The sequence below is a fragment of the Acomys russatus genome, chromosome 15 (genome assembly GCF_903995435.1).
Source record: "Acomys russatus chromosome 15, mAcoRus1.1, whole genome shotgun sequence".
Lineage (NCBI taxonomy): Eukaryota > Metazoa > Chordata > Mammalia > Rodentia > Muridae > Acomys > Acomys russatus.
Genome location: NC_067151.1, coordinates 8,990,428 through 9,015,560, shown reverse-complemented (window position 1 = coordinate 9,015,560; position 25,133 = coordinate 8,990,428). Strand labels below are relative to the sequence as shown.

Sequence of the window (25,133 nt, the reverse complement as noted above, 5' to 3'; positions counted from 1 at the left end):
CCTCAAAAATAGTCCCGGGAGGACAAAAGAACTGAAGGATAATGTATTTGATTTTTCTAAAAAGTATATCTACTGTCTAATTAACTTTGTTTCTCAGGCCTTTGGCTATGCTACCAAGTAATTACTTTTATGGCTGGTAAGATGACTACTAAAAACTTAGCATTGATTGCAGTTCCAGAATCGCTTAAACACACACACACACACACACACACACACACACACACACACACACACACACACAGAGAGAGAGAGAGAGAGAGAGAGAGAGAGAGACAGAGACAGACAGAGAGAGAGAGAGAGAGAGAGAGAGAGAGAGAGAGCGCAAGAGAGCGCGCGAGAGAGCGCGAGTGCTCAGTTATCTTGGTTTCTAAAAAAATTTTTTTTCTAGCTAGATACAGAGCCAGGTGCAAGGTGACCAGCTGCTTAGTCTCAGGACTGTCCTGGCTTTCACCTCGGCTCTCCAGCCAGGCCTCTGAATACTCTGGCGGTTGGAACATCTATTCCCCCAGACTCGCAGATGCTGCTCTCCCCCCACCGGCTCGGCACAGAACATCATTATCTTTGCTGAGCTTCTGTCTCTATGGCAATAACAGATGGGAAGTGCTGTGGAATTATTCATGTTCACACAGGCAAGCAGTCAAGGAGCGGAGGGTAGGAGGTGGGAGAGGGGCATGACCTGGGAGCATGGAGTCGGGGGCCGACAGGAGCTGGGGCGGGGGCGGTGAAGGGAGGGGGGAACCATTTGTTAGACCTATTGTGGGGAAAAGAAGGGAGAAAAACGTTCGAGCACAGAACTACTCCCATTTGGACAATTGCAAATGTGGACTCAAACATGAGTAACCCCGAAGACGTAAAATCAACTAGGTGGAAAAAAAAAAAAAAAAGAAATGCGCGCGGGGGGGACGGGGGGGCGCGTAGCGCCGCCGAAGCTTGAGTTCCCTAAGTCTGCGCGGTGCTACTCGCTGCGCTATTTCAGTTCCTGGGCCTGCGGTAGGGTGGAGAAAAGGGGATTTCTTGACGTTTCGAAATATGACGGACTAGCTCCACAGAGTTGAGTATTCGAGCTGACTATCCTGGGTACGTTGGCTAGGAAGTCCCCCCGTACCCCCCCGCCGGCGGCCCGAGGTGGCAGCCGAAAGTGGTTCTCTTTCCCCACCTCTTACCGTCTCTTGGGGAAAGAAAAAGAAAGAAAAGAAAAGAAAAAGAAAAACCTGAAAACCCCAACCAAAGCGCTTAGTGAATTAGAACGGGTCACTTGTGGGCTGAGAGCAGCTGGGGCAGCAAGGTTTGTCCCCCCGCGGTGCGGAAACCGCGGCCTCCCCGACGATGGCGGCTGGGTAGGAGAGCGGGCGAGGCCACCCCAGCGCGGCCAGGCGGGGCTGAGCGGCGGCAGCTGGCAGGGCGGCCGCGGCGGGAGGCCCCACGGGGGCGAGAGGCCCTGCGACGTCTGCGCGTCGGCCGGGGCATCGCTGGGGTGGGGGTGGGGGGTCGCCGCCTCCGGGCGGGGGCATCTGCGCGGCAGGCTCAGCCGGGAGGGGGGGGGTTCACGGCGGGGTGCGGCCAGCAGGCCACCTCCGGGGCGGGGCCGGGAGGCCAGCTGCCACCGCGGGCTGGGGGGTGGAGGGGGGACTGGCCGAGGCTGACCTCGAGCACGGCCAGCTGCCGGGGTCGCGCACAGTGCAGCCCGCCGCGCCCTGTCCCCCCTTTCCAACCCTCCCCCCCACCGTCTGCGCGCGGCGGCCAGGGCGCCCCCGGGTCTGGCCAGTCGCCACACGGCAGCGGGCGTGGCGAGGGCGGCCCCAGACAGCCGGCTGGGCGACTCGAGGAAGGAAGGAGGGGGGGCGGGGGTGGGGCCGGGGGAACATCCTGTCTGCGCTGGGCACCGCAGACAGCGCGGTGCGCCAGCCGCCCAGACGGCGCGCCGGGCCAGCAGAGCCGGGCGCGCGCGGGGGTGGGGGTGGGGGGGAAGGAGGACGGTAGAGGGGAGGCCGCGCGCGCGCGCGCGGGGCCGAGGCACCAGGCGCGCGCCCCTGGCGGCGGCCGAAGACGCGCGCGCGCTGCCCGAGAGGAGCCACAATAGGCCAGACATCGCGCGCGCCCGAGGGGCTGGCTGGCGCGGGGCCGCGCGGCGCCGCTGGCTTCGTTCCTTCCCCTCCCCTCCCCTCCCCCGCCCGCCGCCCTCGCTGTCCCCCGGGCGGCCGGAGACGGCGGCGGCGTCTGCGGGAAGCCGTGTCTCCGCAGTGACGTGGGCGGGCCGCGGGGCCGGGTGACGTCAGAGGCTGTGTGTAGCGATGTGTGTGGGGTTCGGAGCGGCGCCGGCACAGCGAAGGCGGCTGGCGAGCGGCGGTGACGGCGGGCACAGGTGCGGCCGCTGGTCGCGGGGGGACGTGAGGGGCGTGCGGCCTCCGGAGACGCTGAGGCGGCGACGGAGGTGATGGGGGGAGGCCACAGATCCCCGCGGGGGATTCTCGGGCGCGGGGGGCCTGAGTGGGGCGTCTGGGATGCGTGGGGTCCCCGGGCGGGGTCGGGACATGGGGCGCGCGACGGGGGGAGATCCCCACGGGCGTACAGGCCTCGCGGATCCTGGGACCGGTCGGCTGGGAGAGGATAGCGCTGCACTTGACCCGAGCCGCCGGGACCCGGGAGACCTGGACGCCGGTCATCGCCGCCATCCCCCGGCCGTCTGCGCTCGGCGGGGATGCCCCGGGCTGGCCCCAGATCTGAGCGTCCTGCGACGCGCGTTTCCGGGCTTGGCGCCCAACCTGCGGTCGCCCCTCTGGGTGCCACGGCTCGGGGTGGGTGGAGGGGGGAAGGCTTGGCCCCGGGGCGCCGAGGTAGCCCTAGAGCACTTCCCGCGGACCGGGCTCGTGGGGGATTTCCACCGGCGGCCCCCGCCGTGGGGCGATGTTGGAGGGCACTTAGGGTGATCCCAGTCACAGGGGTGGGGGTTGGGAGGACTCCTCCTACTTCCCTCTGCCCTTCTTCACCTCACCAGACGTCCGGAGGGGACCTCTGTTTCCCTCTCCACCCTCCCTCCTTACCTTCCTCCCTTCTTCGGGTTGGTGGTGGGTGGGTGTCTGCGTGGGCGCAGGATTGTGGGGGCGCCCCTGGTCTAGGGCATGCCTCTTGCCCTTTTCCTTGGCTCGCCTTGCCTGAGGTGTCCCTGTAGTGGCGAAAGTCTCAGTACAGTGGCTGGGGTGCGTTTCGTCTGTAATCCTTTGGGTTTGTGTTAACATACATTGCTGGGAGTTGAGAAGCAAGGGTTTTTTATGTACGGGCTTTTCTTTGCCGTTCTCCTGGGAGGGAAGTGGAAGAGGACTCTTTTTCCCCCACTCTGCCTCCATTTGCATTCTTTGTGAGGTCTGTCTGCCTTGTGCTTTTTTGTCCCGGATTAGTCTTGCTCAAGGATGGAGATTTCCAGGCGTGGAGTCTTACAGCTTTTGGCTTCCATTAAGTAAATTCGCTAACCTTTTAAAGGGAAAGTTTTTTTTTTCTCTCCTTCATTTCAGAAAGATAGTATATAGACTAGATGAATTAATTCACTTGAGACTAACTTAGTTACATATTGTAGGTATATTAACATGTGTATAGTGGGTTTTTTTGACATCTTAAACTACAGGTTTTTTGGTTTTTTTGTTTTGTTTTTGTTTTTTTTTTTTTTTTTAATGAGATGGGAAAAAAAGGGTTCTCTTTTAGTTAAAATGGCATGGTTGAGAAAGCCTCCAGAACAGAGTTTTGGCTGTTCCTATTCTAAATTTGGGTACTTTTCCTTGTTTGGAGGGATATTATTTAATGCTTCTGTTATCTGCCTTCTGGACTGCTTCCTATTTAAGTGAGTTTTCTCTTAGATAACTGGTGTTAGATTGTAGGAAATCACCCAAGTGTTACCTTTGGTAAAGTTGAACTGAGTTTTAAGATTAAGAAACTGGTTTTAAACTGACCTTTTGGCCTCTGGAGCAAATTCAAATGTAACTCTTCCCCGCCCCTTTCTCCTCTTACAGATCAATTAAAAGAAGGATGAACTGTAATCCCTGAAGATAACTGGGCAGCCTTTTCATTTAGTGTGTAGTGTGCTTAGTTACAGAAGTTCAGGTGGAGCCAGGCTCTCCCTACTGGTTTGCAGATTTAGACAAATCTTCAATTTGTCAGCACAGAGCAACTCACCACCATTTTCAGTGAAGATACCTGCCTCGTTTTTTTTTGGTGTTCTTGGCAAAAATTAAATCCGTTGCATCATTGTAACTCATGTTTGGGTGTAGTTTTAGGATAGAGTAATGGCATAAACTTGCCATATGCTTTGCTTTAAAAAAAAAACAAACCCACCAAACTCAACTGTTACACCAAACCTTGCTCATCTTGAATTGAGAAATTAGCTTTATTTTAATAGAAATATTTGAAGTGCTCAAGAAAACAACGTTTTCCTCAGAAGTGTGCTTATGATTAAATTCTTTATCATTAGAAACAAACTGAGAAGTTTTGTAGTATCTTCGATTATATCCTAAGGTATAACTAAAACCAAAAGTTGTATAAATCTATTCAGAAAACTCATCCTTGGAAACTAAAGATTTCTAAGTGAGTCCTAAGTATTTGTATACCCTTTTCAAATTAGCATCTGAGCACAACATGCCAATTGCAGACATAGTTATTTAAGATACCAGTGCAGCCATGGAAAACCTACAGGCCAAATTCTCCTTGGTCCAGGGTCCAAATAAAAAGTTGAGTGAGATGGAGGATGATGGCAGTCCTCCTGTGAAAAAGATGATGACGGACATTCATGCCAACGGGAAGACGCTGGCCAAGGTGAAAGAGGAGCACTTGGATGACTATGGTGATGGGGCAGTGGCTGCCGATGGCCAGCATGCTAAGCGAAGCTGCACTTCCATCCCTGAGACTCTCAACTTAAACCCCAGTCTGAAACACACGCTGGCACAATTCCATTTAAGTAGTCAGAGCTCCCTGGGTGGACCAGCAGCATTTTCTGCTCGATATTCCCAAGAAAGCATGTCCCCAACGGTGTTCCTGCCTCTTCCGTCTCCTCAGGTTCTCCCTGGTCCCCTTCTCATTCCTTCTGACAGCTCCACGGAGCTCACTCAGACTGTTCTGGAAGGGGAGTCTATTTCTTGTTTTCAAGTTGGAGGAGAAAAGAGACTCTGCTTGCCACAAGTCTTAAATTCTGTTCTCCGAGAGTTTTCACTCCAGCAAATCAACACAGTGTGTGATGAGCTGTACATCTACTGTTCAAGGTGTACTTCAGACCAGCTTCATATCTTAAAGGTCCTCGGGATACTTCCATTCAACGCCCCATCTTGTGGGCTCATCACGTTGACTGATGCGCAAAGACTCTGCAATGCTTTACTGCGGCCGCGAACTTTTCCTCAAAATGGTAGCATGCTTCCTGCTAAAAGTTCCTGGGCGCAGTTAAAGGAAACTGGCAGTGCCTTTGAAGTGGAGCACGAATGCCTGGGCAAATGTCAGGGTCTCTTTGCACCCCAGTTTTATGTCCAGCCCGATGCCCCCTGTATCCAGTGTCTGGAATGCTGTGGGATGTTTGCACCCCAGACATTTGTCATGCATTCTCACAGGTCACCTGACAAGAGGACTTGCCACTGGGGCTTTGAGTCGGCCAAGTGGCACTGTTACCTTCACGTGAACCAAAAATACCTAGGGACGCCCGAGGAAAAGAAACTGAAGATAATTTTAGAAGAAATGAAGGAGAAATTTAGCGTGAGGAATGGAAAGAGAACCCAATCAAAGGCAAGTTTATTATTATTTTTTTCTTTTCAAGGAGTGACTCTGAATGCTTGTGGTGGTGTCCTAGTTCTGTGTCTGTAGCTTGTATCTGGAAAGTAATGCTTCAACATGTTTCCACCTGTTCGGTTTTTCGTCTGAGAGAAGGGGTTGCTCCTGTTTCCCAGGTAAGAGGATGAGCCTCTGAGTCTCCGATGGCTTTTTGAGGTTGGAGGCGCTGTGGCTTCTTCTGGTCAGTCTCTTTCACATGTCCCGTCTTGACTTACGGTGGCTTGCACTTTGCAGGTGATACAGTGACTGGCCAAAACTGCTCTGATGGTAGGCTCAGAGCTGCTTTCTGAAGCTATACCAGTGGGCTTTGATTTTTTTTTTTTTTTTTTTTTTTTTTTGTATGTGCTTAGAGATTGAGAATTGATCAGTTATTTAGTCAAATTAAGACATTGATCTGAGTAATTTGGTAGTAGTAGCCAAGATTTTGTTTTTAATACAAAAGAAAGGTATGCTTTTGAAAACCTGTGATACAGAAGCAGAGTAAAGGTTATTTCAGAGTAATGAAATGTCACTGTAACAAACTGTGCCCAGAGAGAGGTAAACATCACCCCTCCTGCACCATTATCTGCTCCGCTAAGATAATGTCTTCACTCTCATTAAGATTTTCAATGCCCAGATAAATGACAAAGTTTGAGGTTTGATGTGACTATTTTACGTACTTCTCTACTTGGTTTAAAATTAATATGTAATATACCTAGTACAGTTTAAAATGTATTGAGCATTACTTTGGAGATGTTTTTCATGTATAATTTTATTTAACTTTAAAAAATTTTTTTTATTTATTATGTATACAATATGCTGCCTGCATGGGGCCCTGCCACCAGAAGAGGGCACCAGATCTTATCTGTGAGCCACCATGTGGTTGCTGGGAATTGAACTCAAGACCTTCAGAAGAGCTGCCAGTGCTCTTAACCTCAGAGCCATCTCTCCAGTCCCCTGTTTAATTAACTTTTATGACAGAAAACTGGCCACATTTTAAGAACTTAAAAGTTTTCCATCATTAATTTTTTTCTCTTTTGAATACCACTTCTATTTAATAGAAGGTTTATTAAATAATTCAGGGTTGTTTGCAGCAGAGTTAGGTAGGCTTAGCTTATAATTTAGTAGTAGGTGTTCTGTGCTTAAGATTTGAAGGGACTTGAGTGTCTTCTAAGGCGGACTTGTGGCTGAAGCTCAGCACGGAGATGATTAGACTTTTCCTTAGGGTAGCCTGCTGCTTTGTACACCCGGCTTCCTCGCCCGGGGCTATAGGAGACGCACTGCCGCCGCCATTGAGGGGCGGCGCCAACTGCTCTTAAAGCAGGTTGACCTGGTGCTCTCACTTCAGAGCGGGGAAACTTGCCTACAGCTGGACTTGGGCTGCTGGGCTTCCTGCTCAGACACGATCTACAGTTGAAAATGAGGGGTGCGCAGGCGGTGGCACAGGTGCACGCCTGTAATCCCAGCACGCAGGAGGCAGAGGCAGGCAGATCTCTGTGAGTCCGAAGACAGCCTGGTCCACAGAGCGAGTACAGTACAGCTAAGGCTACACAGAGAAACCCTGTCTCGAACAAAACACACAAAAAAGGAAGAGAAAATGAGGGGTGCCCCTTGTGATACTTGGATCTTGTCCCAGCTCATTAGGGCCACGACCCTTACCTGTCTGATGGTGGCCAGATTTTGTGCCAGAGGCTCTTGCTCTGGGCTTGGCTCTTGGCAGGCATTCTTAGAACCACCTGCTCTGTGCCTGGGCGGAGCCCATCTGAGAAGTGCGGCCGACTGTGGTTTCAAAATAGAGATTTACGGGAAGGGAATTGAGAAGGCCCTGCACTTGTGATACAGTAATACAGACACATTGTCAGTTTGATTTTGGGAAGGTTTTAGAGCAGGGCTGACCTTTCCTTTAGAGTTTGCTGGAGGTTTTGTGCTGTGTTGTCTCCAGTTTTATGTGAACTGGAGGAAGTTAGGGGAATATAAGACAATTTCCAGTCAAGCCTGTTAGGAAAAAAATTGGAATTTATATTCATCACACACTTACGCAGTTTTAAAAATGCTGCTTCCGCTGGGCACGGTGGCGCATGCCTGTAACCCCCAGTACTGGGGAGGCAGAGGCAGGCAGATCTCTGGTTTAGAGGCCAGCGTGGTCTCCAAAGGGACTCCAGGACAGCCAAGGGTACACAGAGAAACCCTGTCTCGAAAAACAAAAACACTGTCCTTGCACATTTTAACATTTCCTCTAAACATGGAGAGGTAGGGGTTTTTTTTGTTTGTTTGTTTGTTTTTGTTTTGTTTTGTTTTTGTCTTTTCTTTTTCTGAGATGGGGTTTCTCTGTGTAGCCTTGGGTGTCCTGGGCTCACTTTGTAGACCACGCTGGCCTGGTTGAATTTACAGAGATCCACCTGCCTCTTCCTCCTGAGTGCTGAGATTACAGGCGTGTGTCACTGCACCCAGCCAGAGGTAGATTTTTAAGGATCCCTGAGGGAAGTGACTTCGGCTATTTCCTCCTGTCAGGTATGCCTGGCGTGTGGCTGGTGGAATGAGTTGAAGGTAGGTCTTTTGACTTCTCTCTCTTCAAGGCTAGAACTTGTCCCTGAAGCAACAGAAGTTGCATCTGAGGAATAAAATAGCATTAGCGCTTAGTTTAGCATAATGGCTCTTAAATTCTTTACTGACTGCCCCAAGCTGTAGTATTTACAGGGGAAAGCAGCCTTAGGTTGGAGGAGATGTTTCTCAAGGCAATCAGAGACTCGGGATTTTAGCTCTTGGGTGTCAGATAAACAAAATTGATGAGGAAACTCATATCAATCTGCCAGCCTCTGCCTCCCAAGTGTTGGGATTCAAGGCGTGCGCCACCATGCCTGGCCTGTGCTGAATTTTTTAACCTTCTAAATGAAGGAGGTTATATGTAGTGTCATCAGTGTGATTTGATATGGTTTATGTAGTCAAAATACAGGTTTTGGTTTAAAATAAAAAGCAACCTGAAAATGTAGGCAATTATTAGAGATGTAGCTACTTCTTTTCATTTATTTATTTGTAATAACTTATTCATATCATATGCATTGGTGTTTTGTGTCCCTGTGTGAGGGTGTTGGATCCCCGGGAACTTGAGTTACAGACAGTTGGTGAGCTGCCATGTGGGTGCTAGGAATTGAAAGTGGGCGTCTTGAAGAGTGAGCAGCCAGTGCTGTTTTATAGCTGAGCCATCTCCCCAGCACCTGTGGCAACTTATTTTAAAGAACAGAAATTCTAGTAGTGATGACCAAGAAGCTATTTATATGCATAGCTAATATATTTAATTTGCCTACTTCACTATATTTAAGTTATAGGAATAACTGGGGTAGGGTAAGTGTTCTTAGGTGAGAACTGAGTTTATTCTTTGTAGAAACTAAACTATTTTGGATCCTTTTGTAGGTCATCAGACATACTCATGATGGGCCTGGGATGCAGTGCAGTTGGTAGAGCTCACCTAGCTTGCACAAAGCCCTGGGTTTTATCCCTAGCACTGCATAAAACATGGGTGCTGTGACCCTGTGGTCTTGTGTTTGGGGAATGGGATGGCCATCCTTGTCTACATACAGAGACTGAGGGCAGCTTGGGCTACATGAGACCTTATCTAAACTACAAAACAAAACAAAACCCCATACTTTGAGATTTGCTTGGGTTGCACTGTAGAATGGGTATATCCAGACTCTTTGCTTGTAGATTTCTTCTTTCCTTTTTTAAAATTTTTGTATGCTTTTTATGTAGAAAAATGGTTGTTGTGGCTTAGAATGCTTAAATAATCTGCAAAAATACTGTTTTCCTTATTCTTTTTCACCCTGTTGGTAGGCATTCAGCCAGACAAGAGAGTGGCTGAGTTTCTGCTGATAGAACAGGGCTAAGCAGGTTCAGCATAGGCAGGTGAGCCTGAGGGCCAATGCTTAGCATTATCTTCAAGCATGTTAGAAGAGGTCATTTATACTTAGCTGATAACAGAATTGCCGGTGATTCTTCACTGTAACACAGGACTGACTAATCCTAATTCCCTAAGTTAGAGATGGTCTGCCAGGCCAGAGAGAGAGATGTCTCAGCATGTAAGAGTACTGGTTGCTTCTGCCAAGGACTCAGCTCTGGCTCGCAGCACCCACATGGTGCACATAGCCATCTGCACCTGCAGTTCCAGGGATCTAAAGCCCTCTTCTGGCCTGAAGGCCACAGGCACATACATATGCTCAAGTAAACACTCATACACATAAAAGTTCTTCAAAAAAGAAAAAGCGTGGGTGGCTTTCTAACCTTGAGACTGTCCAGTCAATACAGTAGTAAGTTATATGGTGTACAATGAAGGGAAGATTGGCGTTTAAGTGACCTGTGATGCAGATGTCCCTAAGATAAACAACTTAGAAATACTTTGTCCTAGTGGGTAGAGAACTTAGCTTAGCTTGTGTTAGCCCTGGATTGAACCTCAGTTCACGCCTCCCTTCCTCCCAAATTAACCGTTTCACTCCCTTCAGTTTTATTTCTTCAGTGATGACAGGTTTCTCCTTCCTGGTTAGGAACCGTGCTGCTGCTCATAGTCCTCACGGTGAAGCAAATGCTCTTAAATATTTGGTGGTGGTGGTGGTGATGATAATTATTGTCATTATTATTAGTTATGGGGTCAAATCCAAGGTTTTTCTATGTACACAAGGCTAGCCTAAGAGATTCACCTGCCTCACTAAACTCAGGCTACCATAGCCCCCAGGCTTGCTTGCTTGCTTTCTTTATATATATATATATATATATATATATATATATATATATATATATATATATATATATAATGGTTTAACCTTTTAAAATATATATAGTTTATGTATATACAACTTAGTATACTAATCAGATGAGAGAATGAATGTGAAAGCGTTTTGGTGAAAGCCTTTTGAATAGAACTATCAGATGGTATTCAGTGCTTACTGAAATACTGCTGTGTACATGGAATCCCTCCCCCACCTACATGGGAAAGAGGTTTGTCACACGAACCCGAAATGTTTTAGAATTAGTTACACTGTTAGGCTGCAACCCAGGCGGTATGTACACTGGATCCCTCGGAGGTGCCGACCATTTCCACTCTGCTGAGAGCACTGTGAGGTTCGGATAATGGGGCCCAGCAGTTTGTTTGGTACACCATTTGCTGATGGGTCCTGAAGGGTGTTGTAGTGATTGAGTCTCTGGTTTTTTCTTTTAAGAGTAGAAGTTCCTTGGTTTTATTGTAAAGTTTTAGAATGCTTTAGAAATAGTTATGTTTTAATAAATATATGACATTAATTTTTTAAATCTAAAATGGAATTGTTAGATATTGATTCTTTTTATCTTGAGCTCCTTTTCAAACTTTGCATCTGTGTACTCTTTTTTTCATGAGGGGCTCCATGTGAGAAGCAAGCCCTAAAGAAAATGCTTGGGGAGATGGCTTTGCAGTTCCCCCAAGAACAGGCGGGGCGGACCACTGCAGTTGTATCGTGACGCTTTTAACTCTCTTCATAATCAGGTTGGGAGCGGTCAGAAGGAGCATGAAGTCACTCAGCAGGTCACTAGCATTAGGTAAAATAGAATAGATGCAGTATAGAATAAAATAGAAAAGTGAGGATCATATACACAGTAAGACAAATTTTCTTTTTGTATTGATAGTGAACATTCTTTGAAGGCCCAAATTAGACCATAGGTTTTTTGTTTTTGTTTTTCTTTGGAGACAGGGTTTCTTTGTGTAGCCTTGGCTGTCCTGGACTCACTTTGTAGACCAGGCTGGCCTTGAACTCACAGCGATCTGCCTGCCTCTGCCTCCCGAGTGCTGGGATTAAAGACGTGCACCACCACACTCAACGCCAGACCATAGTTTTTAAATGCATGTTTCCAAATAAGATAGAAAAAGAAAGCCTTACATTTATTTATTTGTTTGTAATTTGAAAAGAACGGGACGGGGGACGACACACAAATGGAGTACTAATAATGACTGTGGGTGGAATACAGTGATACTAATAACAGCAGAGGTAAATGGTCTAAACGCCCCCAATTAATGACCAGATTTACTAGGATAGCCCAATTATATGTTGCCTAAAAGAAAACCATTCCAGATACAGGATCAATAAAGCATGGAAAAAATGGCACGTCTGAAATCTTACATATATGTATATGTGTGTGTGTATATATTATTTATATTTATTTATTATATATATATAATGGGTTGGGAAACTGTTTTTAAAAACATTTACTGTTCTTGCATGGGACCCAGGTTTGGTTTCCTGTAGATGGTGATTTACAGCCAGTTCCATAGGACCTGTTACCCCCTTTGCCCTTCTGGAATGCATCCATACATGCAGAAAGTGTTAGACTTACATGTTAAATACCTCGACACATGTTTTAGTGAAAGTATGCTTATGGCATTGAGATTGCTGGTTTTTGTAGTTGGCTTGAGCTGTCAGGGTCATCTGAAGGAGTCTGGGTTGGGAGCACCTCAGTGAGATTGGCCTGTGGCTTGTCTTTGGGGCATTTTCTTTATTACTGATTGATGTGGGAGGCCTGCCCCCTGGGCACATGTTCCTACTTTGTAGACAGAAGCAAAGTAAGCAAACCTGAAGTCAGCTTTCACCCTTTGAGTCCACTGCACTTCCTGCTTGAGATGCCGTCCTGCTGTCCTTCAGTGATAGACTGTGACAGGGAAGTGAAAGTCACAGAAACCTCCCCCCTCCCCAGTTGTTTTTGCTCAGTGCTTTGTTACCGTGACAGAGAGCACACCAGAGCCCTACTTGGTCTAAGTCTGAGGGTGTAGCTCAGTGGCTGGATGCTTGGCTCGTGTGTACAAGGCTCTGGGCTCTGATCCCAGCAGCACATTGATATTTGTAGTTTATTATGTAAACTACATAATAGAAAAAATGACAGTATAAAATTAATTTAATTTATTTTCTTAATTTCGTTGCTAATTCCTCGACAAGGGTTTTATCATTTCCAGTTGCAGAGGGAGCACTATACTACCAACTTCACGTGAAGTTTAAGACAATAACTATTTATTATAAGAAATGTGGCCTCTGCTTGCCATGTGGGCCTTCTGAGGCATGTGGAGAGCTTGGTCTGTCAGTGTGAGCAGCGGGCACTGATTTCAGGCCCAGTGATCCATGGGATCAGCTCCTGTGATGCGTTAACGCAGGTGCTTAGATCATAGTGCCTCAGTTTTGCATTAGGTTAATTAATTCTCAATACGTGCAGCATACACCTAAGCCCGAAAAGCTCCTAAGTAGCTTTTGCTGCTGTGTAACACTAGTTCATTTCAGTTGTTGGCACACTCAGTCACAGTGTGCTGGGCACTCTGGGGAAAGCAGACACCATCTGAGGGATTGGGTCTCTTCCAGTGAAAGTGGCTGGCAGCTACTGGGTGACTCTGCCATCATTTATTGACCGCTCACGCGAATGTCTCAGGGTTCTATATAGTACAAAGACCCAGAGCGGAGCATCACTTCAGACTAAGGGAGGTGTCTAGGTAGCGACGTCAGGGTCATCTAGTAGTGACCTTGATCAGGTTGCTGATGACTTAGTTGAACCTGTCACGGAATAACGTGCAGTATATCTTAGTTCTTACATAAGCATTCTATTGAGCCTGGTAAGCTTGTCAGCTGGTGTACTGTACTGTACTGTCTTTGAACACAAGAGTTTAAAAATGGTTATTATTTGTAGCACTTTTAGCCTTTGATTAATGTGTGTGCGTGTTTTGTCTGAATGTGTGTATGGCTTTATTATCACTTGCCTGCCTGGTGCCTGCAGAGAGACCAACAGAAGGTGTCAGATCCACTAAAACTGGGCTTTTCAGATAGTTGTGGGTTTGAGAATTGAACCTGGTTCCTCTATAAGAGAAGCCACAGTTCTCTTAACCACTCAGCCATCGTTTTACCCCCTTTAAAAATTTTTTCTGCTTTTAAACATTTTTTTTTTTGGATGGGGTCAGTGAGATGATCGTGGTAAAGGCATTTGCAGTCGCATCTGATGACCTGAGTTCAGTCCCCAAGTTGCACATGGTGGAAGAAAAGAACTGTCTCATGAAACGTGTCCTTTTGAAGATGCAACACTCTCAACTTACGAACACATAGTTTTACACTCTCCCTAAGTGTAAACACATTAAAAAAATTTTTTTTAAATGTCTAATTTTGATTTTGATTGGGAATTTGGCAGTCCTGCCAGCATTTTAAAACTTTGTCCTGTTTATTTTAGATAATTAGTGTTTGTCACTACAAATTAAATAATATACTGTTAATCCAAAATTATTATTAGAAACGAGCATACCTCTTAAAAGCCAAGTTTATTCTTGAGTGTAAGTCTGGCATTCATAAGAGTGCCAGTGCAGTTTGGAGTACTTGAATACAAATAGCTTTGAACAGGTGGACATGCTTTTGTATTTAAAGTGGCACCAACAATCTTTTTTTGAAAAATGCAGTCAAGTTCCCTAAACCATGTCATTATCAGACTGATAAGCAGTGTCACCAAAACCAATAGTTACTAATAGTTAGGATATCTGATTATGCAAGGCTGTGTGTAGGACGTACCAGAGTTAAGATGTAGGAATTTAGGAACACTTTGACATTTTCCCCTAAGTTTTATTTACTAAAAATGAACTTAACTGGGCCTGGAGAGATGGCTCAGTGGATAAGGGGTCCTGAGTTCAATTCCCAGCAACCACTGTATTCTTATGCCCTCTTCTGGCATCCAAGTGTACTTGCAGATAGATCACTCATACATAAAATAAATAAGTAAAATCTTTTTTTAAAAATTACGTTACTGAGCCCAGTGTGGTGGTGGCGCACATCTTTAATCCCAGCACTCAGGAGGCAGGAGCAGGCAGATCACTGTGAGTTCAAGTCCAGCCTAGTCTACAAAGTGAGTTCAGGACAGCCAGGGCTGTTACACCAAGAAATCCTGTCTTGAAGAAGCAAAGAAGCCAGGTGTAGTGGTGCACACCTTTAATCCCAGCACTCTGGAGGCAGAGACAGGCTGATCACTGTGAGTTCGAGGTCAGCCTGGTCTACAAAGCAAGTCCAGGACAGCCAAGGCTAACACAGAGAGACCTTGTCTCAAAAAAACCAACAAAACAAAACAAAACAAACAAACAAGAAAACCCAAAAGAAAAAAGAAAAAGAAAGGAAAATGAGCTTACTGTACATTTTGGGATCCTATAAATTTTGCTCTCATAAATGTTATTTTGGTTCAGTAGAAAAAGAACCTTTGGCTGAAAATACTGTATCTGAAACTTTGCTTGTGTGTGAAAGGGCGCCATCTGTTCATTCTGAGGTAGGTGATCCAGCAGCAGGGACACTTCAAATAGTAAGACTGTGCCTTAAAGGATCTTCTCCACTTGCCACGTGATCGAGGGCGTATTGTCTTCTTTTTGTTTTGTTTTTCGAGACAGGGTCTCTCTGTGTAGCCTTGGCCATCCTGGACTCACTTTGTAGACCAGGCTGGCCTCGAACTCACAGCGATCCGCCTGTCTCTGCCTCCCGAGTGCTGGGATTAAAGGCGTCCGCCACCATGCCCGGCTTGAGGGCATATTGTCTTAATGCTTAGTACACAATGGAGTAAACAGTCACATTGAGCGGTAAGGTAAAAGGCAGAAGATGGTCCCATTTTGATAATTTGTATTTCTGATCAGGAGCATGACTGTTGTACCAGTCATTTTTTAAAAACATAATTTGTATGTTGACGAGAATGCAGGCTTAGAAGAGAAAACCAAGCATGTCTGTGAATGTTGAATTCTGTAACCTGTGCTTAATTGCTCTTAGCATGTAGTTAGATAACATGCTAGACGTGCGTTTCTGGCCTACTGCAGCATTCTAGGAACAATGAACTTGCAGCAGCTATCACTGTTGGCATTGTGCATTTCCCTGGGAGTTGTGCTAATTTGTACATCTGAGGAAATGCGGCCACTCGCAGCTTCCCTTGTGCTTCACAGGAGAGAGATGCCAAATGTGGCGGCGTCTGAGTTTCATGGTAGCCAGTAACTGTGCACTGCGCGCCCTCCCTCCTTTGCCTCCTCCTCTGCTCTTTCCTGGTGCTGATGACTGAACCTCACACACACTAGGCAACTACAAAGTAAGCATGCTCTTGGCCTCAGTTACTGTTCAGAGGCTGGCTAACCCTTACCTGGGTTGAAGAGGGAAATTTGACATTGGCTAGGGACAAAACTAGGTAACTGCTGAGTTTTCTAGTTAGCGCCAGTCATCTGCTTAGCTGTCCACACTTAGCTGAGGGAGCCTCAATTGGGCTATTGCCCAGATCAGATTGGCCCGCGTGTGACCTGTCTGTATGTGGATCTCTTGAGTTTACGGCCAGCCTGGACAGCCAAGGCTACACAGAGAAGCCTTGTCTTGACCCCTCACCGCCCCCCCAAAAAAAAAGAAAGGAGGAGAAGCGAGGATGAGTAGAAGCCAGGAACACGGCAGTAAACAGCCCTTTCCATGGCTGTTAGGCTTGGGTGCTGCCTCAAGTTCCTGACCTGGCTTGGATGGTTACCTGCTTTTGGTCATGGTATTGATCATAGCAACAGACAGCTAAGTAGAGCATGAGGTTTGCTCAGGACCTGCGGTCTGTGACTCTGTTTGACTGGTGTGAGGATAGGAAATAAAAATGAGGAATTGAGAAGGATGAATGCTTAACTAAACAAATGCAGCTACTGACGATGATGTTTCAGATTTAGAGAAACTGCTGAAATAAACCAGGCATGGTGACTCAAGCCTTTAATCTTAGTACTTGGGAGACAAAGGCAGGTAGATCTCTTGAGTTCAGGCCACTGGGAGCTGCACAATGATACATTTGAGACATTGTCTTTAATTTTTTTTTAAAGCCATACTGTGCTTGGACTATGAATAAAAGTCAAACTGGAGTTTAGAAATGGATTTAATGACTAAATTTATTATATTCTAAGTCTAAGGTTTGAAAATTTCTTGCAAGCTATTCTGAAGATTTCAGAATCGAGTATCCATAGTGGGAAAACTTTTTTAATGTGGTTTGTTCACCTTAGTGAGTTTAACTTTTAAAAGTCTGAAAATGATTTATTAGGTAATATATCTAGAATTGTTTAAGGTATAAGACCAATTGAAGAGTTTTATTTTTAAGTGAATTTAACCAAAAACATTTCACTTAATTCAAGATAATCTTAGATGTCCTTGGATTGTTAGAATAATATGCTGGTGTTTATCAACATGCCATCTAACCAAATGGAGTTAGAATGCAAAATATTCTGCTTATTAAGGCACTCTCTTGAGCACCACAATTTTAAAGGAGTAAGGTTTTGGGGGAAATGTGCCATTTGGGTCTTTTTATAGTTTTTAAGGTTCTTTCCCCTTGTGTATGAGTGTTTTGCTTGCATGTATATATGTGTATAAACTACCTACGTATGTGCTTGGTACCCTTGGAGGGCAGAAGAGGGTGTTGTGGATCCCTGAGAAACAGAGTTACAAACAGTTCTGAGCTGCCATATGGCTCCTGGGAATTAAACCTGGGTCCACTTCAGGAGCAGCCAGTGCTCTTAACCACTGAGCCACCCGTCAGATCCCTAAAAATGTAAACATTTAAAACAAATTTAAGTGTTTCAAATAAATTTAGATCTAAGTAGTATACAGAATATAATTTGATGATGTCATCTGGATTCAAGATTTAAGTTCCAGTTACCATAGTAACTCAAAGTACTGTGTTAGTCAGACACAATTGAAATGTAATATAGGACTTGTCCTGGCCTGTGCTAACACCCGCAGACCTCAGATTGTCTTGCTCTGCCTCAATTTTTATGATTATATTTTGTAATTCTATTTTCTTGCAAGCTATCAGCTGTCTGTGAACATTTTTCATTTAGTATTTGTTGCTAGAAGTAAGTTCACTTTACTCTGCTGGAGACTGAGAGATTGTAAGCAGCTGATTGGTTTACTTTGTAATTAAGTGGTTGAGTTTGCCCAGGTTCTGAAGAGTACATCAGCATTGTGGTACTTAGTGAATCTCACAACTATTTTATCAGCTTTGGGAAGCCTTCAGAACTCCTCTTTCCCCTCCCTCAGTAACGTTCCTTTCCACACTCTTCTACAGACAGAGCTGCCGTCAGGAATGGAATTGCCATCATGGTATCCCGTTATAAAACAGGAAGGTGGCCATGTTTCTCAGCCGCATTCGTTTTTACACCCCAGGTAAGTGAGAGCGTTCATTCGTTTGCTTGTTTGCTCCTTGCTTGCTTGGTTTGTTCGTCGTGCTAACAGCTGCCTTCCAGGTACAGTTCTAGCAATTAAAACTTAACCCGCTTACCTATCGCTTTTCCTTGTTAATTACCTTTGAAGATTCAGAATTTTTTTAGACAAGCACACTGGATCAAACACAGTTTTTGCTTGTTTTTCACCATAGAGAAGTTGTTTAGCTATTTTATTAGGAAAAAAATCGGAGTCTAAATAAAATGAACTGTAAATTGTATTAAATATTTGTGATCATCTTTATTATGTGTTTGTTGGCATACGGTTATTGCATAATTCAAATGCTGATTTCTGTCCCTCCCATATCTGGTTGCAGTCCTTGTTCTCAGAATGTCCTGTCTCAATGCTGTATAAACTCTGTTCCCAATTGTCCCCTTGTATGTCAATAAACCAGCTTACAGCCAATCGCTGAGCAGGGGAAGGAATAGGGTTGGACTTCCTGCCAGGTAGGGGAGGAGGAGTTAGAAGAGGAAGTAGGAGATTCAGCCATAGGCAGAGAAAGGTGCAGGGGAGATGAAGAAGATTCAGCTGCAGCAGAGAAAGAACTAAAAAGCAAGTACCTTGGAGATTTTGACAAAGATGGAGTCAGGATAACATAAAGGGTTAGAACAGACTTAAACTGCTCAAGATTGTGTTGTAAAGTCTTCTAAACAAATATAAAAGTCTCAATTATTTGTGTGATAGCCAGGTTGAGAGAAACTAAGAAACAAACACAGTTTTATAAAAATAACCTTCAATTTAACCTTCAACATTTGTTTCTTTAGAAATATAAAATTTCTACTTTGAAGTAGAAATGGAAAGCCTTGGTTTCTTTTATTTACCTTAAGAAGGGTAGATTGACTCTTCAGGAGTTGAGTGTGTTACTTTGCTTTTTGTTTTGTTGGTGGATTTTTGTTTGGTTGAGTTTTTTGTTTGTTTGTTATTGAGAAAAGGTTTCTCTGTGTAACAGACCTGGCTGTCGTGGACTCACTCTGTAGACCAGGCTGGCCTCAAACTCACAGAGATGCACCTGTCTCTGCCTTCCAATTGCTGGGATTACAGGTGTGCACCACTGCACTTAGCTGTGTTTTGTTTTTGTTTGTTTGAAAATGGTTCTCACTAGGTAACCCTGGCTGGCCTCCTTAGGTAGTCCAAGTTGGCCTCAACTCCCAGTTCTACCTGCCTCAGCTTGCTGAGTGCTGAGATTAAAAGTGTGTGCCCCTGCACCTAGCCTTACTTTGATAATTTTAAAAGCAAATGGTTTTGAAACTTGGAGATTTTGTAACGTCATCTTTAATAATTAAGTGTTTATATTTCAATAAAAGTACATCCCAGCTGTCAGTCTTAGCCTTATAATTCACACATTGGATACAATTACCATCGTACAGTTTCTTTCTTTCTTTCTTTTTTTAAGATTTATTTATTTTATATATATGAGTGCTCTATCTGGATGTACACCTGCATGCCAGAAGAGGGCCTCAGATCACATTATAGATGGTTGTGAGCCACCAGACAGTGCTCTTAACCGCTGAGCCATCTCTCTCTTTCTAAATAAGTCTTTGGGCACTATTAAACTCATGAGAAATTCTGTTTGCTTAATTTTTACACAGCATACCAAGTATTCAGAACTAGAGGTAAAGAATAGTAGCATAGGTGTCCCACACAAAGAAAGTGAGGTGTCTGGCTTTTGTGTGTGTGTGTGTGTGTGTGTGGGTGTGTGTGTCTGGCTTTTGTGCCTGCACTTCTGTTACTTTTCCTCCTAATGGGTCAGATCATCCAGCCTTGATATGATAGTTTGTGCCTACTATTTTATTTTATTTTGTTTTTTTGAGACAGGTTTTCTCTGTATAGCCTGGCCAGTCCTGGACTCACTTTGTAGACCAGGCTGGCCTTGAACTCACAGCGATCCGCCTAACTCTGCCTCCCGAGTGCTGGTGTACCACCATGCCCGGCCTTAGTTACTTGTGTTTTGAGCGAGTCTTTCACTATATAGCCCAGGGAAGCAGGCCTGGAATTCGCCCTGTTGCCCAGGCCAACTTTAAACTTGTGGCAGGCCTCCTGCTTGAGCATCTTAGGTCTTGGATTATGAATGGGAGGCACCATGTGGTTTTTGCTGTCCTTAAGTGCTGACTTTTTTCTCAGAACTCTTTCTGTGCCCTGTATTCTTTGTATTTTTACGTTGATTCTAGTAGCTGAGAATTGAGGTTATAGAAAGATGCCACATCTTAATTTATACTTTTCGCACAATGTGTAATATGTGCTCTGTTTTACCTCTGTTTCAGCTATTACTTGTACATGTGTGATAAGGTGGTTGCCCCGAATGTGTCACTCACATCTGCTGTGCCCCAGTCTAAAGAGGTCACCAAGACAGAGACAAGTAAGTCCACCTCCAAACAGGCAGGAAAGCCTCATGATAGTAGTAAACACCAGAACACAGTGTCTTACCCAGACGTCTCACTTGAGGAACAGGAGAAAATGGATTTAAAAACAAGTAGAGAATTGTACAGTTGTGTAGGTAAGTATTCAGAAGTTATATGTTTAAAATCAGCTGGTTAAGAAACACATTTACTCAGTATTTAAAGACCTTTTTTGTTTAACACTATCTGCCCCCATATAACCACAGGTGTTAACAGTTCTAACTTTGAAAACTCAGGGTGGTTTCTTTGCACCTCAGTTGTGAGCTTTCTAGCGTGGTGGCAGCTGATGAGAGAGAATGACTGCCTTTTTCCCTTCCTATTCGTGTTGGTAAAATTGCCTGTCGGCTCCTTCCTTTTCTCTCTCACTTTTTGTGAACCGAGATGCCTTTTACCTCATGTTAATATATTTAACATTGATTCTTATTAGACATGATTTGCCATTCTGACAATTTCCTTTTTACTTTCTTCTTGATGAAGTTGCAATTTTCATGCAGTTCAGTTTGTGTAATTTGCTTTCTCACCTCAGGTGCCATACCTAAGAAAGCCCTGTGTAGTTCAAGACTAGGAAGATTTAGTTCTTTGAGCCTTTACAGTTAGTTCTTTGATCTCATACTGAGGTCATGTTGAGTTAATATTTATATCTATGGGGAGTCCCACTTTGTTTATTTGCATGTTGTTATTGCTGCTCATTTGTTGAAAAAAAATTTCTTTCCTGATTGTATTGTCTTGGCACTATAATAACAGCAATTGATGAAGGTTTTTGAGACAGAATCCTTGCTGTAGCAGGGTTCCCTTGAGCTTTGACAACATCCGCTTCCTGTGTGTCAGGGTCATGGGTGTAGTCACCTATCACTCCTGGCTTGGACTCCTGAGGTTTCTTTTGTTAACTTTTTAAGTTACATACAGAGTAATAGGCTTCATTATTACGTGTTTATACATACATATCCTTATGCTTTGCTAAAAAATAAGGAATGTGTCACAAGTTAGCATGTCATCTGTGCTCAGAGGCCATGTCTAATGTGGAAGTATTCCACTGTTACCATATGTGCTATTCAAGTGAGCACATGGGCTCTGAAGTTTTTTTGTTTTTTGTTTTTGCTTATTTAAATGTCTAGTCTTATGTCGGCCCCACAATTTCATTGTGTGTGTGTGCACGCGTGCCTGTGTCTTGCTTGTCCCCTCATACCGTGAGGCATAGTCTTTTTGTCATTTGTCTCTTGAGCTTCTGGGATTCAGGTGTTATCTGCCTTTCATTAGCCTCAGGAAGGCTGGGACTACAAGCGTTTGCTGCTACTCAGTGCTTTACACGTGTTTTGAGGGTTCAAACACAGGTCTTCTCACTAACATGGCGAACACATTACCAGTCCCACATAGTAATTTCTGTAGCTTGTAGGAAGATTTGAAGTTGGTGGTTGTGAGTCCTCTTAACTTTATTACTCTTTTTCTAGGTTGTTTTAGGTATTTTGAATTTCTCACATTTCAGTGTGAATTTTAGAATGACCTCCTGAATTTTTGCAAAAATAGGCGCTGGGGTTTTGATGTGGATGGAGTAGGTTAAGTCTTTAGCCCATGGGCATGGAGCATCGTTTCCTGTCTTCATGTCTTAGGTTTTTTTTTGTAATTTTCATTGTATGCATCTGGCTCTACTTTTATTAATTTTCTTCCCTAATTATTTTATTGCATTTGACTAGACTTACAAATAGACTTTTTAGAAATTTCACGTATAAATTGTTCCAGTGACTTTTTACCAGTTGGTATTAATGGTTTTTTTTCCTTTTCCTTTTTCTTTCTTTCTTTTTTTTTTAATCTAAAGACTCATCAAAGTCAAATAATTCTACAAGTAAAAAGAAATCTGAGCCTACTGTTAGCAACTTAGTAAGAGACATGAGCAAGCGCGATGCCGAAGCTTCCTCTCCACTTCTGGTCAGAGATGTTACTTGTGAAGATGACAAGGGAAAAATTATGGAAGATGTGATGAGAACCTACGTCAAACAGCAGGAGAAGCTGAATTCAATCCTGCAAAAGAAGCAGCAGCTTCAGATGGTAAGCTGTCCTAACAAGTAGTCCTTGTTTTGTTTTTGTTTTCTGAGACAGGGCTCTGTATGTAGCTCTGGCTGTCCCGGAACTCACAGAGACCCACCTGCCGATGCCTCCCGCATGCTGGCAGTAAAGGTGTGCACCACCGCTGCCCAGCTAGGCACAGTCATTGTTAGGGCGCCTTTTCATATACGTGTGAGAGTGCAATGCTGCAGATGGACTCAGGGCGGGTCAGCTTTACATGAGGAAGAGGTCTTGTGATGGTCACTGCTGTGTAGATATGCTGCCATCGCTTGCATACCTTGAGACTCACTGCTTCCTAATGGTGTGGAAATAAAGACTGCTCACTCTGTGTTACAGGAGGTGGAGATGCTGAGCAGCTCAAAGGCGATGAAGGAGCTCACTGAGGAGCAGCAGAATCTGCAGAAAGAGCTTGAGTCTTTGCAGAGTGAGCACGCTCAGAGGATGGAGGAATTTTATGTTGAGCAGAGAGACTTAGAGAGAAAGCTGGAGCAGGTGATGAAACAGCAGTGTGCCTGTGACTCAAACAGAGAGGAGGACAAAGAGGCTGAGTATGCGGCACAGGTGAGAGCGGGTCGGCCTTTCAGCGTTACTTTGTGCGGTCGGGCTAGGCTTCAGAGTGGGAAATTTGTTTTAAGGACAGCTTGTATTCTCTGCTAAGATAGTGTTTCTCTCTCCTCCCTCCACTTTCCCCTCCCCTCCCGCTCTCCCCTTTAGTCTTTTTTATGGTAACAGTATGGGAGACGGTATCAGTGTGTATGGCCCTGGCTTGCCTCATACTCCGAGATCTGCCTGCCTCCCAGGTCCTGGGATTAAAGGTGTGTGCTGCCACGCCTGGCTCCAAGAAAAAAAATATTTTTCCCCGAGACAGGGTTTTCTCTGTGTAGCCTTGACTGTCTTGGGCTCGCTTTGTAGACCAGGCTGGCCTCGAACGTACAAAGATTCACCTGCCTCTGCCTCCCGAGTGCTGGGATTAAAGGCGTGTGCCACCAATGCCCGGCAAGATTTTCTTTAAACTTTATTATTTTCTATTTTAATTGAGACTCTGTAATTTAGTTACCTAATTACTGAATGTCTAGTATAAAAATGTCTTTGTGTATAAAATGTTGCATCTTTTTGGGCTAGAAAATGTGGCTGCTTAATCTGCATAGGGTCCTGCATCTCTAGCACTATATAAATGCATAAACAAGTAAATAGAATATAGTTTTCCACTATTTTAATATAGTAAGATGAGCTTTTCTTCCAAATTAGCAATTCTGAACTACTGCCTACTATATTTGGAAGTGCTGGGGCAGCCATAAGTTACTATTATCACAAATATGGGCAGATGAGCACATTGAATAGCAGCTGTGAGCAGCGTCAGAGTGGCCCCGTAGCCTTAGTGAGTGTGCATTGCACACCGATTGCTCCTGATACATGCACTCCTCCAGCTCACTGCCATGTCACTTGTCAGCGCTACTGGGTGTTCTGAGAGATGCAGGAAAACAGCTCAGTGTGTAAAAAGCCAATGGCGGTTGGCTTTGTAACCGTGGTAGGATGATTAAATGGTGGAAAACTAACATAGTCTTTTCAATCACACAGTTGGCAGAGCTGAGGCAAAGACTAGATCATGCTGAGGCCGACAGGCAAGAACTCCAAGATGAGCTGCGGCAGGAGCGCGAGGCCAGGCAGAAGCTAGAGATGATGATCAAGGAGCTGAGGCTGCAGATGGTGACGTCATCACAGAGCGCCAAGGACTAGGGGGAGGCCGATTGGATTTGGCTGACAGGGCTTGGGTTGTCACTTGCTTTAAAAATTGAATTCTAACATCTTATCTGCATGAAGATAACTAGGCATTCTGTTCATTTATAGGGCAGCAAACGTGAAGATTATATATTAGTACATAAATTTTTTCATTTTCCAAATGAATGAAAATGTATGCTTCTTTGTATTTTTTCTAGTTGGCTTGGTAATGATTACCTATGTATTTTGACCTTTAGACAGTCTACCTGTGTTTCTAAGACAAGCCAAACAGTTACATACTTTCCAAATCTGTATTATGTGGTGGGAAATACCCTGTCAATTTTGTTGTGTGTATTTCAGGCTTGAGTTTAGATACAGAGGTAACGTTTGACGCAGAGCGCCTCACTCTGCCTGCTTTCTCCGCATTACAGCGTCACCGCATTCATAGACACCAAGTCTGTTTTTCCTCTGTTCAGGTTGTGGAGTGAGTTTCTTCTGGTTTCCTCCAAGAGGGATCTTACTGATCAGATAGTACCAGCCCGCCAGCGTACGGTGGAGGGCACACTTTGCTGTGCCCTGATGCTGCACACAAGAAGCCATTTGTCATGTGTCTTTCTTTTTAAGAGCGGCTATACCTAAATATGTGTGCGCGACTTTGGAAAACTGAAATGATTTCTGAACTTGTATTAACAGTGGCGTGAAAATACGTTCACAAGGAAAATGGATTCCGCTGATGTGCGTTGGTTCCTACGTAACTCATAGTCCTCGTGTGCAGTTTTTATATGTAGTCTTACAAAGGTCTTATTAAATTTATATAATGGATTTTTTCTTTTAAATTATAAAATATTAAATATCTTGAAGGTTATTTTGGACTTTTGTATGTTTAAATGTTATCTTAAGACTTGCATGAATGGACCATTATGACTAATCATAAAATCAGGAATTTACAGTC

At 44.8% G+C, this 25,133-nt stretch overlaps 1 protein-coding gene across 1 annotated transcript; it reads left to right on the top strand.

Moving 5' to 3' along the window:
• The first annotated feature begins 2,162 nt into the window (after nt 1–2,162).
• Nucleotides 2,163–24,597, top strand: Skil (SKI like proto-oncogene). The gene is made up of 7 exons (XM_051157005.1): nt 2,163–2,362; nt 4,002–5,754; nt 17,851–17,948; nt 20,267–20,499; nt 22,215–22,444; nt 22,799–23,023; nt 24,041–24,597. The coding sequence occupies exons 2-7, from the start codon at nt 4,666–4,668 to the stop codon at nt 24,197–24,199; spliced, it is 2,034 nt and encodes a 677-aa protein (XP_051012962.1). The 5' UTR covers nt 2,163–2,362; nt 4,002–4,665; the 3' UTR covers nt 24,200–24,597.
• Nucleotides 24,598–25,133: the final 536 nt, after the last annotated feature.

Bases quoted from the DNA above. Each gene is read 5' to 3' on its own strand.
- Skil (XM_051157005.1), top strand. From the start codon at position 4,666: ATGGAAAACCTACAGGCCAAATTCTCCTTGGTCCAGGGTCCAAATAAA. The intron at 20,500-22,214 runs GTAAGTATTCAG...TTTAATCTAAAG, and splicing joins AGAATTGTACAGTTGTGTAG to ACTCATCAAAGTCAAATAAT. The intron at 22,445-22,798 runs GTAAGCTGTCCT...TCTGTGTTACAG, and splicing joins AGAAGCAGCAGCTTCAGATG to GAGGTGGAGATGCTGAGCAG.